This window comes from Acanthopagrus latus, chromosome 18 (genome assembly GCF_904848185.1).
Source record: "Acanthopagrus latus isolate v.2019 chromosome 18, fAcaLat1.1, whole genome shotgun sequence".
NCBI lineage: Eukaryota > Metazoa > Chordata > Actinopteri > Spariformes > Sparidae > Acanthopagrus > Acanthopagrus latus.
In genome coordinates, this window is record NC_051056.1 from 8,776,417 (window position 1) to 8,792,099 (window position 15,683).

General features: G+C 39.9%; 1 protein-coding gene across 2 annotated transcripts; it reads left to right on the top strand.

The window, feature by feature from the left end:
• The first annotated feature begins 1,831 nt into the window (after positions 1 to 1,831).
• On the top strand, positions 1,832 to 15,674 carry c18h4orf47 (chromosome 18 C4orf47 homolog). 2 transcript variants are annotated; one of them, XM_037077356.1, is made up of 8 exons: positions 1,832 to 1,898; positions 7,921 to 8,029; positions 8,429 to 8,648; positions 11,565 to 11,702; positions 12,238 to 12,313; positions 12,681 to 12,866; positions 12,986 to 13,149; positions 14,253 to 15,674. In XM_037077356.1, exons 2-8 carry the CDS (start codon positions 7,930 to 7,932, stop codon positions 14,305 to 14,307), a joined length of 939 nt encoding a protein of 312 aa, XP_036933251.1. In that variant the 5' UTR covers positions 1,832 to 1,898; positions 7,921 to 7,929; the 3' UTR covers positions 14,308 to 15,674. The 2 variants fall into 2 exon arrangements, with proteins under 2 accessions (XP_036933251.1, XP_036933252.1); XM_037077357.1 differs by lacking the exon at positions 11,565 to 11,702.
• The last annotated feature ends 9 nt before the right edge of the window (positions 15,675 to 15,683 follow it).

Sequence of the window (15,683 nt, forward strand, 5' to 3'; positions counted from 1 at the left end):
GTAAAAAAAAATAACAAAAGCACTAATTTGTTTTGTATTTTTGTGGTGGAAATAAAGTTACAGTGTTGGGACACTTGGTCACTGTTTAGCTAACAGTGTTTCCCACACATTAATTTAATTGTGGCAGTCCACCACGATATCAACATAGACTGCCAGATATTCATGTTCTTTTTTTATCACTCAAGACAGCGCACCCATCAAATAACATGACATTATATACTCTGATACAGTGGATGGTGGTGTGCCTTTTAGTCTGCCAGTAAAACCAATGAAGGAGGACTGTTTAACACAGTTGGCTTGACAGTAATTTCCTCTGCAAAGAAGACGTCTGTGCGCGTGCTCTATGGCACCCCAGTTGGACAGCCATCGTCACGATTAAAGTCTGACTCTGTGGGAAACACAGTGGTGAGCATGGCTCTGGGAGTCAGTGGTGGAGCTGGAGGTGGCAGAGATAACAGAGATATAGGAGGTGGGTCATGTTAGGCCAGAGCAAATTCAGGAGTGAGGTGATCACTGGTGAAGGCAAAAAGAGACATTCCAGAGGAAATGAAAATTGGAAAAGAGATCTCAGTAGTGTCTCATTCATTTCTCCTAGACAACTATGAGATCTATGTGAGACCAAAGTGAGACTGTGGCTGATTTCTCCTGTTTCTCAGTTGTTTCTCCTGAGAAACAGGTGCAGAAAATCTCAACTTGGGCTCCCTGTAAGTTTCAAAGGAGATCTCATCAAGCTCTCAATGAAGTTTCAGAATGTCCCCCAAGTACTGGAAAGGAGCAAGGTTTAAGCGGTAAAGTCTCAAGTCTCTTTAGGAGAAACAAATGAGACATGTTTGAGACCAAAAAAGGCTACAACGAGACTGAAATGAGAACACTCATTGAGATCCTTTACGGCTCCATAGCCATACAGGAGCAAGCTTTGAGCAGTAAAATTTTCCTCTGGGATGGATTGATTCACTGGAGGTCACAAACAAAAACACACTAAAAACACTGATAGATACTAGAGCGGCACTCCAAATACCACATCCGCTGGGCAAAATAATCTGGCAGTAATTAGAAAGGAGAACAAGGCTTTTAACCAGGATTTGATTCCCTCAATACACTGCAGGTGTGGGATCAGCTCTGACCAGTCAGGAAACCATGCCCAGCACTCCACAGCACCCCTGAAAACATTTTATTTTGTCAATGTGAGTTGTGTTAAGATAGAAGCTTATTGTGCAGCAGTTTTATTTTCTTGTCTGTGATGTGTAAGTTGTGCAGCATTTAATACAGCAAAGAAAAGTGTTTAACAGTTCTGTTTGCGGCTATCCATCTCTCCCCCCTCCCTTCAGAAGAACTCCATCTGAAATGTGATCCCTAAAGCTCAGTTACAATTCAGGAGTGCAGCTCGATGCACCATCACCACAGTTTGGTCTCCCTTTAATGCTGCATGAGGTAAAACAGTTAGCTGAACCATTTTGTTGGATTTGTCAAGACATACATATTTCCACTTGTCAGACAATCAGTCTGTCCAGTGTCCACCATTCTAGACAAGATTGAAATACCTTTAAAAGAATTATATGGATGTGCATGAAAGTTTGTTCTTACATTCACGGTCCCAGATAACATAATAACTTTGGTGATCCCCTGACCTTTGATCGAACATCAACTTCAGGGTCATGATGATGAGCTTTGACATTTTGATCATTTCTTCTTTGGTTTGTACTACATCCATGTTCTGCTTTTAATTTGAAGGCAACACTACCTGACATCCTGGAAGGACCCTTCTAGCTTGACATGATTTAATTACTTCCCCTTCTCCAAGGTAACCAACCTGTATACACAGACACTGAATGTACAGAGTTGTATAGTCCGATAGGACAGCTTCTAGTTAGTCCGTAACTGCTGCACATCAACCAAAGGTATGTTCAGATCTAAATTTGTGTGTATGCTTGCATGTCAGTCTACCTGTGTATTAATGATTTGTGTCATGTGTCACATATCTCCTAACCAGTTTATCATTATTTTTTTTATTATTATTAATTATTATTGTTACTGACCCCCCTCAGGTATGTGAATATGTAAATAACCGATATTGTCCACAAAAGAAAACATAAATTAATGGGTCTGAATTTCAGGAAAATATGGCAACTGTATAACACTGAAATGTACTTGAGGTTGTCTAAAGCACCAAATGCATTTGATCATCCAGCTAACTGTAGCTATGTAAGGTGCTATCCAAATGGTACAAATATCTATGTCAGTAAATCTGAATGTAGAATAATAAGATATCTTTGACTGTGTCTGTGACACCAAAATGAGTCCTGTAAAGGACAGGGACTATAGGATGACAGTAAGCATCCAACAGGTGTATTTTCAAATCCAGCATTAAAAAGCTAAATAAAACACCTAAAACAAGGCAAGGCAATGCATTTGCGCAACTGGGCAACAGCTGATCTGCGAGCGGTGAAATACAGTGGCCCCGCTGCTGGACCAGCCTCCTTTGTATGAATACATTCATACAAACTTCTTGTGACTTGTTTCACCTTAGCCATGATTCGGCTTGACTTGCTTGAGTAATAGCAATGACTTGACTGGATCTGACTTGCTTGATTTTGATCACAGTAACTTGGAACTTGCTTGAGACTTGAAGGTTAAGACCTGAGACTTGCTTGTGACTTGCACATATGTGACTTACTCCCACCTCTGGTTTTAGAGCGGAATGAAAGAAGAGACACAGGTCTGTAGTTTCGGATGTCAGCTAAGTCAAGAGTGGGTTTCCTTAAGAGTGGCTTTACTGTGACTGTCTTGAAAGGAGTTGGAATAATGCCTGAAGTGAGGGAGGAGTTGATCAGAGTGGTGAGGAATGGCAGGATGTTGTGAGAGATGTCTTGGAGAAGGGAGGCGAACAGGTGGTGGCATGGTTAGACATCACTAGTGTGTGAACATCTTCAGAGGAGAGAGGGCTGGAGCAGGTAAGGCCAACTGAGGTGATGGTCGGGGAAGGTGCTTTCTGGATGGGCATAGGAGTAAATGAGGAGCTGATGTCTTTTACCTTCTTGGTAAAGTGCAAAGTCATACGCAGTGAGTTGTTGGATGCAGAGGAGTTGATCTTTTACAGGTAGAAGGCAGATTTGGCTGCTGATAGGGTGGTAGTGGACAAGGTCATCAGGATGATGTGATTTTCTCCATTTTCTCTCTGCTGCTCGTAGCACCAATCTATTGGTTTGCAGAGATTCAGACAGCCGGGGGGGCAGGGGCTTGTGCCGGTCGGGAGGTGAGTGGACAGAGAGTGTCTAAAGAGGAAGAGAGGGAGGATAGCAGAGTGGAGGAGGCTTCCTCAGTAGACATTTGTCAAATAATTGGTCTGTAGATGGTAATGAGAGCAGAGGGAGAGAGAGTTCAGATTGTGTTGGGTGGTGACCATGTGAGGTCTTGGGGGGCGAGGGAGGTGGTGAATTTCAAGGGGAGAAAGAAAGTGACTGTGCTGGTCAGACACAGCGAGCGGGGTAACGGAGACTGCCGAGGTACTACAAGACCTTGTGAAGACAAGATTGAGTAGGTTCCCGGCTCGGTGGGTCTCGGTTGACAGGGGGAGAGTGTGAGGTCAAATATGGAGAAGAAGTAGATGAATTAAGGTGAACGCAGCTTCTCTGGGGGGATGTTGAAGGAGGCTAGACCTGGGGGCTGGTAACAGGGTGCTAAAAGGCTAAAATGAGGTTAAACTAAGGGACCAAGAAGTCTGATAAAACAGTTTGGAGTCTTATCTGCAGGAGGAAGGTGGCAGCACACATACGGCATGCCGGTGGGGGTGGCTCTGTCACTGGGGAAAGAGCGCCAACACATCCTTTGTTAGGTCTGTAGTTTCCTGACTCCGCCGTTCAGCACCGTCATCCTCTGCTGGCACTGGCCTCGAGCGGAGGGCAAGACAGCACTCACTGCACTTTTACACACACATACAGTTATTGTGTGTTAAGGCCACTACTCATATAGAAGGGCAGAGTGTCACTCTGCCCGCTTCTTCTTGGGACCTTCCTGTGGTCGGTGCTCTCCCTCTATTAAATCGCTGCTTCCTGCTTCTTCCGCTCCATGTGTCCAGTCTATCCATTCCTGCTTTCTCTGGATGCTTTTTAAAGTCCCGCCCATCTCACTCTTTCAGGTGCGGTGATTGTGCTGAGGGGTGTCACAACAGGGATGCGGTTTTCAAAATAAAAGAAATAAAAAATAAGTAAATAAATAAACACACATCCAGTGTACAATACATGCAATAAAACACGCAGATAAAACTACACACTAAAACCCAACATGTTGCAAGTTAAAAACACTGGGAGCTTAGAACACACACAATAAAATTACTACCTTACCCATGTGACATTGACTTCCTCGACAGACTCCCGCAGAGAGACTGCCTCAGTCTTCGGCCCGACGCTGCAGCTGATGCTGTAGTGACTAGTCCTTATGTGCTAGATTTACCTCATGCAGACTTAGTTCTGCCCTGCAATCAAGCCTCTTGGTCGCAGCTGACTTGGGTGAAACTGGCTGTAACACTCAGTTTCAACAGTTTCACATCAATTTTACCCGAAAAATATCTAGACAAGATTAAATATTATGGCTAACCTTCCTCACAGAATGCCTAACACTAGATCTACAATTCCCTTAGTCACCAGCAGTAATTTCACAGCACTCTTTCCTGGAAAAAAAATGTATGTGTTATGTAATATCACCACCAGAGGCCATTAACAGTGCTCAAAGATCAGCTCATCAAGCTCATTATCACAATAATATCACAATCACAAATTAATGTTAAATATAATTAATAAAACAACAGTCTCCTTTCAGGGTTACAGTAAATAATATTAATTACAACTAGGTAAAAGACACATGAACAAACACAGTACACCCTTAATAACTGATAAGTTAATACATCACTACTCCTATAATAAAGTACATTATTAAAGGCGCTTATATAGCGTATTGCAGAGTGAAGCTGCCCTCCACTACACATTTAATTTGAAAGTCCTTTATTTTGTTCTGCAAAGAGCAAAAATATGTATTTTATCATCACAGTTCGCGACACACACAGTAACTTCACACTCAAGTGTGTGTTCTCATTTTCTGAAGTATTTAGGCTTCCCTTGTTCTTGAACACAGTGTAGCGAATGCGCCCTCTGTTGGTTGTAGTTAGACACTGCATACTGCTAGATAACACTACATTTTTCAAACAATAAACCAACCTTTTTCTCACCATAAAATACACAGACCATTTCCACCACACTCTGACCATGAGCTGTGCTAAATGGAAATCCTGTTAAATGTAAATAATGACGTACCACTGATGGCTCTGTATGCCACACTTACAAATAAAATGTATTATCATTACTACTCCTACTCCTGCGTTGATTATGACGAATAAAGGTGGACCATAACTTAGTACATTTACTTAAGTACTGTATTTAGGTACAAATTTAATGTATGTAAATGTATGCAAATTTTTGAAGCAAATGTGTTTTTTACCCAATTACATTTGTCTGACAGCCTTAATTACTAGTTATTTTTCTGATTTCAGTTGTTCTTTTCTTCTTTTATGTTATGAGAAAATTATCCCTCTACACTTCAATAAACACTTTAAAAGCCATCTTGGATTAGTTGAAAATGGACTGTCAAAAAAGCTGCAAACAGATACCTTCATGGTTGAAAGAATATTGAAGTATTATTAGAATATTACATAACAAAAAAAAAAAAAAGGATTTATAATATATAAATTGAACTTCCGAAAAGAATGCATATTCATGCACTCAAAACTTGGTCAGGGCTCTTTTTGTATAAATGACTGCATTGATTTGACATGGCATGGAGGCGATCAGCCTGTGGCACTGCTTAGGTGTTATGGAAGCCTAGGTTACTTTGATGGCAGTCTTCATCGCCTCTGTATTGTTGGGTCTATTGTCATCTCCATAGTATATGGCAATGCTGATTTCCTTTCCTAGCAGAATTAGTCATAAGAACTTTATGAATGTTTTTTGTGACGAAGTAGTATGTGTTCCACATGATATACATGCAATGTTTTTGGCCACTTGAATGCTGATAAGAGTTCTGGGATATTTGCACTGGCAACTTCACATAAATGACCAATCGATGAATCATCAGTAAAATGAGCATGCCAAGAACACTTCTGGGAATTCAAACTATTCTTAGAGATGCAAACTTGTGTATTGGGACAGTCCTTGGGCCACATGAGATGACGTTTCACAAGAACAGACAAGAACACATATTGGAACTCCCCAGCGCACACATACATAAAACGAAAACTCTACCTCTGTCTTTATGTCGCTCTGACAGTATCCTCTCCTCCTGCCTCCTTGCACTCACTACACGAAATTATTACATTTACCTCAGTATTATGGAACAGCATAAGTATTCTTGATAGCTGAATTTGGTCATTACTAATGAGAGATTTCACAGCAATCTGTTCACACAGTATGCAGCACCTCATCTGTTATACACTGTGTGTGCAATTATTAGGCTAATTGTATTCCTCAAGATACATTTTAATGTAATCCTGAATGTTTAAAAAGGAAAAGAGAGTTGTGTGCACAATTATTAGGCACCTGAATTACAAATATATATATATATATATATATATATATATATATATATATATATATATATATATATATATATATATATATATATATATATATATATATACACACACACTGTATATATATATATATATATATATATATATATATAGATATATATTCCCAACTCAATTGCTTTTACTCAATTTAGCAGTAGTGTTACAAACAAGGGACTAACAATGGCAAATAACATCTTTGCCCTTCTAAAAATACTATCTAACAATACCAGTATAGCCACCTTTCTTTTCCATAGCTGCCATAAGCCTTCCATTCATGGGGTCTGTCAGTTTCTTGATCTGTTAATGATTAAGTTTCACTGAAGCTGTAATCACAGCTTCCCAAATGTTTTTCAAAAAGGTATGCTGTCTCCCCTCACTGTCAATTTCACATTTGAGCAGGGCCCACTTGTTATTGGGATTTGAGTCAGGTAAGGAAGGATAAAGTCATCATTTGGTCATTTAATAACCAAGCAGTGGATGCATGTGATGGAGCATTGTCCTGCATAAAGATCATGGACTTCTTGAATGCTGCAGAAATTCCTTCTGTACCACCACTTGAAGAAAGTATCTTACAGAATCTGGCAATACATTTGGGAGTAGATTTACGGTCCATCTTTCACCCGAAAAGGTCCAATTAGCTAATCCTTTATAATACTTTACTTTTTATACCACTACCCCTCCACCACCTTGCTGTTCCCATTAGGGGTGCGATGGATCCCAAAAGTCACTGTTCAGATCAGAGTCATGCTTTGATTCATGCATCAGATCATTTTTTGTATCAGCAAAACAAAATAAAAAATATAACTTTGCTTTCAGTTTATTTGGCAATATTAAATGAAAACAATGTTCAGCTCAAGATGTCCATCCAGTGTTCAAATACAAAACTGTGATGGTGCTGTCGTCCTCACTTGGGGCCATGGATGGCATAATCCTTATTGTCAGATTATGTGTCAATATCATGTCACTTCTTACTGACTTCTACTAATGTTCAGGACACAGCGGTACGCCTGCCCTGATTTGAACCTTGATTTTGACTGGAGCTGTGTCTGGGGGAGTATCAGGGAGGCTTCTCGCAACTCTGACCATCAGCAAATAACATTATTTTTTTTTAAGACATAGACACCTTTATTAAGCAGTAGACGGATAGGAAATATGGGAGAGAGAGGGTTATGTGACATGCAGCAAAGGACCTCTGGCTGGGATGCGAACCAGTGTCGGCATGCGCTCTTACCACTTAACCACCTGCGTGCCAACAAATATATTTTTATTACGAATTTACTCTGTGTGTGTTTGTATATTTCCAGTGCCTTACGATGCGACCGGGTGATAGCAAGAGTGACATGGAGCGTCTGGGTGTCTTTAAAGAGATGAGCTATATCTCTGTAGGTGACAAGTACACAGCACCCTCCAACCGTAAGTATAAAATATTTTGCCTGATTATTTGATAGGTAAGAAATCTAGCAATATTGTGGGCAACTGGACTTGTTTCAGTTTCTTGAAGGCATTTCATCTCTCAGCATGGAGGCTTCTTCAGGTCTAACTAACAGCATTAACCACATTCGTTGTTCAGTGCAGCCAGGAGTACACAGATTTGTGGCCATAATAACTTGTGAAGAAAGCACAGTCAGTATGATTTTTATCATTATAGGTGAACTGACTTTTTGACACACACATTGACAAGGTTAACTATTATTTACCTACATGCTAGCAAAGTTAGTTTCATATTTTAGTGAAACGGATTTACCACTCTTTTGAGATTATAACATTTTTTGCAGGTTATTTTTTAATGTCATGTCCTCCTTCCCTATCCAGGTCCATTTAATGAGTCAGCCTATCGTAGCAGGCAGATGCAAGTGGGAGTTGCTAAACAACAATGTGCTCTGCAGAGTGGCTATTTTGACAAGACCTTCAAACGGATATTTGAACATGAGGCGCTGAGTGACCCGCTGAAACTGACCCACCAGAACCGCATACAGCAGGCCAAGAAGAACTTGGGCAAGGCCTTCCTCCCCTGTAATGGGGTCAAGAAGCCGTGAGAGAACATACACAGACACCTACATAGCCACATGCATAACTAGTTGATTCATTCAGTCAGAAACTGACCATTTCAGTGTACCCAAAGACTGAAAGCCGCTGCCCTAACAGCCACATGCATAACTAGTTGATTCATTCAGTCAGAAACTGACCATTTCAGTGTACCCAAAGACTGAAAGCCGCTGCCCTAACAGTAACCTTCTAAACCTTACAAGAATCAAATTACAGATGAAAAATAGATGTGACTGAAAGCTATTTATTGAATTTCAGTACAGTGAATGAGGGGATTCAGAACCATAATTACTTATGATCACTCAGACCACATTCAGGGGGGTTCTGGAACACATGTGACCATGTTGTATGACAGTGTGTTTGCACATGATAGTGCATTGCCCGTAGGGAGCATGTATTCCTATAGAAAAGTGGGAGGTTAAGTAGCTTTTTCATGGATGGCCAAATGAAGCTGTGGTGGGACGTCAGGGATATAATTGCCTGTTTTTGACTACTTTTGATTATAACATTATATCTCACCCTAAAAACTATTTACCTTGCCTTGTTTGGTGTCATTATTTTCAGTACAGCCTCACTTGTGTGACTGTACAGTTTTTATTTATTTTTTTTTTATTTTGACATACTATATTAATACTATGGACCTAAAATCACAAAAAAACATTAAATCAAAGTAGGAAAAAGTTAACTTAAAGTTAATTTTTACTGTGAAAACCAGAAATATGTTTAATGAACCAATTGCATTAGTTATAATGCAGATATAAATAATTGCTTGCTAAATTAGTGAATACAGTTTTGAGATTTACAAAGTTATAACTATTTACATTTAAATGCAGGCAATGCCTCAGGCTCAGGGCTCCTCAGCTCATTTTTACTCACAACACAAAAAAACAACTACACTACACACTAAACACTATATAACATAATACCTATACACTCCAAACACGCTATATGTCACAAATCTCTCAGCTCTCAAAACTCGCCATCTCTGTTGCTGTCTGCATCACCGCCGGCATCCCTCACACAACTTCCCCTGTTCCTCAGCAACCAAGCTTGCTGCTTGCAGACACTTTCGTAACAAAAGCCCGTTTTTACCATTTCTTCCTGCACCAGACACAAAGCAAACATGACAGCAATGTTGACAAAAAAGCATGGCGGACATTATTTACCCTAAGTCCAGTTTTGGACGTGTCGGTGGGTCGTCTCGAGAGGTGGGCCGTGTGGGTCGGCTACCAGCTAGCTACACACGAACATCCACAGATTCCGATTCCACTTTGTTGTCCTTGCGTATCCGGTTCTCCTCAGACCGGAACAGACTCGGTCCAGACTGGTTTAGTCTCATTAGTCCACAACAGTCAGTTTAGATGCACAGAACGGGACCGAACCACCGGCAAAATCCCGGTCCAGCTCGCGCAGCTGCAGGTCTAAATCCGCTTGTTTCTTAAGGTATGTCGTGGGCGGCTATTGTTGACAATGCTAGCGGAATTCCTAAAGCATTTATAAAAATAATTTATTAACGGTATCATTGTAGTCCAAACAAATGTGACGTTGCACACCCTTGAACCAAACAGCAGCCATGTTGAAACTCTCAGATCAGTCTGATCCTGATCTGCAGAGATATTTGAGGCACTCATACACAGACAGAGATTCCTTGCTTTTATAGAGAGATGTCTTGAGCCACATTGATGGACCGCCAAGTCACCTGACATCCTTTGTAAAATAAGGAAAGGAAGCCACAACAATAGGAAGAATGGATTACACTGTGATCTAGATGTGCTTCACTGTGATGTAAATTACATGTTTGGTTTCTGTTAACCTGCCAATGTCAGTAGCAGATATTTGTAAACACACTATTTGCTTCCACTGGAGCAGCTATTGAACTAGTAAGCACAATATCACCAGACTCCCTTAACAAATCACCTGATTTTAAGACTTGTCGAGTTAGGAGAACATGTATGAACATTGTGAACTGCAAAACTGCAAATTCAAAATCAACCCATTCTGTGACTTAAGAGAAACTTAATTCACTTTTTACAATTGTGTTACATCACAGCCTTAACTATTAATTCAGCTCTTATTAGATGTTACTATGGCATGGTTTGATAAGGGCTCAAATTAATTAATTTAATAAAAAGGTGTTGCCGAAAACGCCACCTAGGTTTAAGAGCCTAGGACTCCTAAAGGCAAACAAACACATAAGTTCTTAATTAAAATCAGGGTTGAGTGAAGTTAAAAAATCATGAGTCCAATCAACGGTGTATACAACATTATAATAAAACAAATAAAAGAAGAGATAACAAGATTAAACCCAGCCCAAAGTCTCCCCTGATGTCCCGGCGTCCTTGATAAAACACATCGCATGCTGGTTGCTGGACGGTTCCCGGCGTCCGCCGTCTTGGCCTATTCGCCTCTCCGTCAGTCACAATCTGTCTCTCTCCAAATAAAAAGGGTTACCTGTGCTTGCCACCACCTGTGGCTCGTTACACTAATTAGTCTGCCGGCGAGTCCGTGTAACATTCAGGGTCAGTGCGTGAAGAGGAACTACATGCAAATCAAACTCTAAAAACAAAATAACACAGCATGCGATTAAAAAAAAATAATAATAAGAAGAAGAAGAAAAAATAATGATAAATCACAATCAAAATGAACAAGGTGACAAAAACATGCAACCCGACAAAAAGTGACCCTGTCATGACATGAGATCTAAACACATCAGTTGAGACACATATTCATGCCAGGTGTGAACTGATGGATGTGCAGCTGTCCACTTTTGATCAGAATCACTCAGGATGCATGTTGATGCCAAATATGAACAGCCAACAGTTTTAAAATCATGAGTACACTGATATTTACTAATTTCTTATGTTTATGGCCCTTTCTCACTATCATCAATCTCTGCCACCAGCTGTGGCTCAGGTAACTACTATGGGACTCTGTCGGGACCAATCGAAGCAATGAGTCCACTAGCAGTCGCCCGGAAAGCCCATCGCTCACCTGGACGCAACATTGTCACCTCAAACCCCAAGAAAGGCAGTGGTTACAGGTTTATGGCAAGAACTCTTTCTAATGTAGTTCATGAGTGCTTAACAAGTCATATTTTAACCCTGTGTTTCTCCTATTCTTCTGGAACAGCTGCAACTACAGGGGTTGTATGCATTTTACAACTTGCAATAATCAAACATTTGAAGATGTTGCATTTGTTTGATTATCTAACCCCTGTTTTGGGACACTTTTTGATATCTAGTGAGCCCATGAATCCAGTCTCAATGCATTTTTTGGGAATGTAAGTACCAAAGTCCCAGGGACAATGGAAGTGTTCTCTCACACCGCTTTTTAAAGTGCTCAGTCCCAACTCGTCAAAAAATGACATTCTGGGTTTCCAAACTTGTCAAAAAGACTTGCTGGGATGGCAGCTGAACCGGAATGAGACACAAAATTATTTTCTTACAAATAGCACCTTTAATAATTAAACATGTATGGATATTTTTATCATTGAAATATATTCTGTAACAAAGGACACTATGGGTAATTTCTGATAATAAATGCAGCTGAAGGAAATACTGTGTTTTCTCCTGCAGCTATCCCAATGTTACACTGTCCAAAGTTGAGCTGTATGCTTCAGACCCATACGACAGAGCCAGAGAAGCACTGAAGGTAACCTTTGGGTCTTGTGTTATTGTTAATTTTTGGCCATATTGCTGATGGTTATAACAACATGATACTCACCTAAATATTGAACTTGCTAGGATCTGGAAGCACAGCCAAGTTTCTACGTAAAATTCAGATGGGGCAGCACACAAAAGCAGTTAGTTGATCATGTCAGGGTGTGAACAAGCCAACTGTTTGGCTTGGGAAGCAGTCTGAAGCTTTACTATTTTGCCTCTGTTTAATTAGCCAAGAAATGTGTTTCTCTTTGTTTTTTAAGATTAGTTAAACAAACAAAGGGAACATTTTTGAATGTTTCACTGTTTAAGATTAGTTGTATATTTTTTCAATGTGTGTGCATGTTTCTATGGTACAGAAGGCGGCAACAATCCATCGCTCCAAGTTAAGAGATGGACCCTTCAAACTCAACCTTCACCCCAGAGATTATTTTCAGGCCAATCCATACCGCTGTGACAAGCCACTCCCACCAGCACACAAGCCCCTTGCACCTGGACAGAAGGTCTCTCCAGTTCCCTTCAAGCCCCCATCCCCAAGCAAAAAGGTGATTATCAGTCTATGTGCCATTCTGCATCATCATCAGAGGGAAATGTAACTCAAATATCCTGTGACATTGACCTGTACATTTTTTAACAGACTTTCTGTGAATGTATCTTGTGTTAGATTGGAGGAATGAAAGCGGGCACGTTTAACTCCTATCCCTCACATTCTGCTGATCTGTATGTCACCCGCCATTCCAAACCAACAAATCAAGAGCCAATCTTCCATCCTCCTCCTGGTCCTAAGAGCACACCTGTCAAGAGTATCATCACCGTCAATGTTAACAGGTTAATCCTGGTCTCTGTTATTTGTTTCCCTTCCTCTGTTCCCCCGTGTACAAGTATTTGTTTACAGGCGAGTCCCACCTGGTCCAATAAGGTGACGACACTGACATATGTTCCACTGGCCAATAAGGCATCTATGTGTTTATATGTCTAATATATTAGCTTGACATTACATGTTTAATACCTGACTTTCATATCAGGATGTGGAGAAGATAGTGGTGACGTTAGTGAAAAGGCTGCTGAACAAGTGATCATGGTTCAAGTCTATGTTTCAATATTTGTACTTGTGACACCACTGGACCTTTTTAACAAGACCTCAGGACAAATTCTAGCCATTTCTAAGAACCGTGTGTTATAAATGAGACCTCTGGACCTCTCCTGCTGCTCTACAGACTTTCTGCAGTTTTCAAGGGAGTCTGCTTGGGACACAGACTTCACTAGATGTCACTGATCTAATTTCCCCAAATTCACTGGGGATACCACATCACAATATATACATATATAGTAGTACAGGTTCCAGAAGTAATCAAATGCATTTTATCATTGAAGTCTTTATGCCTGTCTATCAGTGGCTTATATCACCTCACAGACTTGCTCCCTTGTAGCAGACTTTACATGATGACAGTGAACGCATCGCAATACCATGACTCAGAGAAATCAGAGAAGGCTCAGTCCACCAGTTCACAGTGTGGACATTTGGATTCAGAACAGTTGTGGGAGTCAACAGTTAATATCCTGTTCACTGCCGCAACTCACTGTGGTTCATTCCATGAACTTAAAATATTGGTTGTTACTGTATTGTACTACATAAGGTCAGTTGTTAGACACAGGCCATGATTTTCCCTGAACCCTTACCAGATTAAGTTGTTTTTGTGCATAACCCTAACTAAAACTTAACATAGCTGTTTAAGATGAGACAATTTGAAATTAACTTTCCAAGACACTGTCAGTAGAATTCTAAATTTGATATTATGTTTACATGCTGCCTTGTTCTGAGAAGAACTGTAATTTCAGCTGCTAACTTCTGCAAGATAAATCATCATATGTGTGCAAAATATCTATGAAAAAAATTTCATCTGAAATCTTGTTTTTTATTCTTGTTTTAGGAGTGTGCACGCTGCAAACTACACCGCAACCTTTCCAGTTGTGATGACCTTCTGACTTCATCACTCACACTGAATCAACACTGGTTGCATTCTATACCTGTAGTGTACTAGAGAAGTTTTTTTGCTCTATATTTTTCACTCTATTTTATGATGACATTCCAATGGATATAATGCTTTCAAACGTTTTTACTGCAACATAAGGGCAAAACAGCTTCAGCCATCTTAAGGGACATTTGCTTTTTACTTTCCTGGTTCCCTTTCTTTTTAATAGGAATATTCTAGATGTGTCATGTGTTTTGGGTGTTTGGTTAGTATTTCCTGTTTGAATATTTAGGTTTCATATTTTTTGTTTTCTACTTTTTGTCTTTGTGTGTTTTCCTGTCTTTGTTTTGTATCACCTTTAATAGTTTCACCTGTACTCACACTGGCCCCCACAATCAATCGAACATTACTCACAATACACACATATGTGCACTGTATTATTTTTCCTCAAACCACTGTGTGCACCATCCAACTCAAAACTGGTACTAGTGTTATTTCACCTTCAATGCTCATGGAATATTAGTACCAAAAATTGTAGGTGGATGAAGGTAAGGAAAAAGCTACAACTTTGTTGCCTGTTGCTGCGAATGAGAACTATTTTTTCCTGGTATTAGACAAATACATAAGCAGATCTCCCTGGAAAGGGCCTCCATCATTCCATTTTATGAACCCTCATTGTTTTAGGTGAAATTGTTTTTAAAGCTTGCACATCTTTATCCTGGTGTGAGTTACAAAAACACCTTGAACTAAATTATTAGAATAGCATGGAAGATTATAAGAACAGGATTAAGGGCTATCTGAGCACTGAATGTGCATGTCTTGTTAGTGGACACTGGTAAATTCATTGGCTTGATAACATTTGCTGATTGTCTAAAGTCAATTGTTTTTTCCCTTCATGTGGAACTTTTTGTGGTGCTGTCCTGGCCAGGGCTCCTTTGTAAATGAGATTCTAAATCTCAATGGGAATATTATTGGTAAAATTAAGGTAAAATAATAAATATGTTTGAAATAAATATATTTTAAAAAGAGGACAGCCCCACATCAGGCCCAGTTACCTAAATCATGACACAAGAGGAATCCCCAGAAAGGTCATTGTCCTGAAGCCAAAAGTGAAGATGGAAGGAATTTGCTGAGGTGCAGTGAATCATCGTTTCAAAAAGAGATTGCTGGTGTGGAGACTGACACTGCTAAACTCCAGGCAGAACAAGAGAAGTTGGAGCTGGAAAAGGACAAACTAGAGACTTGAGAGATAGCAGCACAGATACAACTTTTCAGAATATGAGAATGTGTTATTTACCATTCATTAGTAGAATTAATTGATTATTATCATAATTTAAATGTGATAGATATAGGCCAATTAATAGCCTGTCATTTATGTAATTTGGAGTT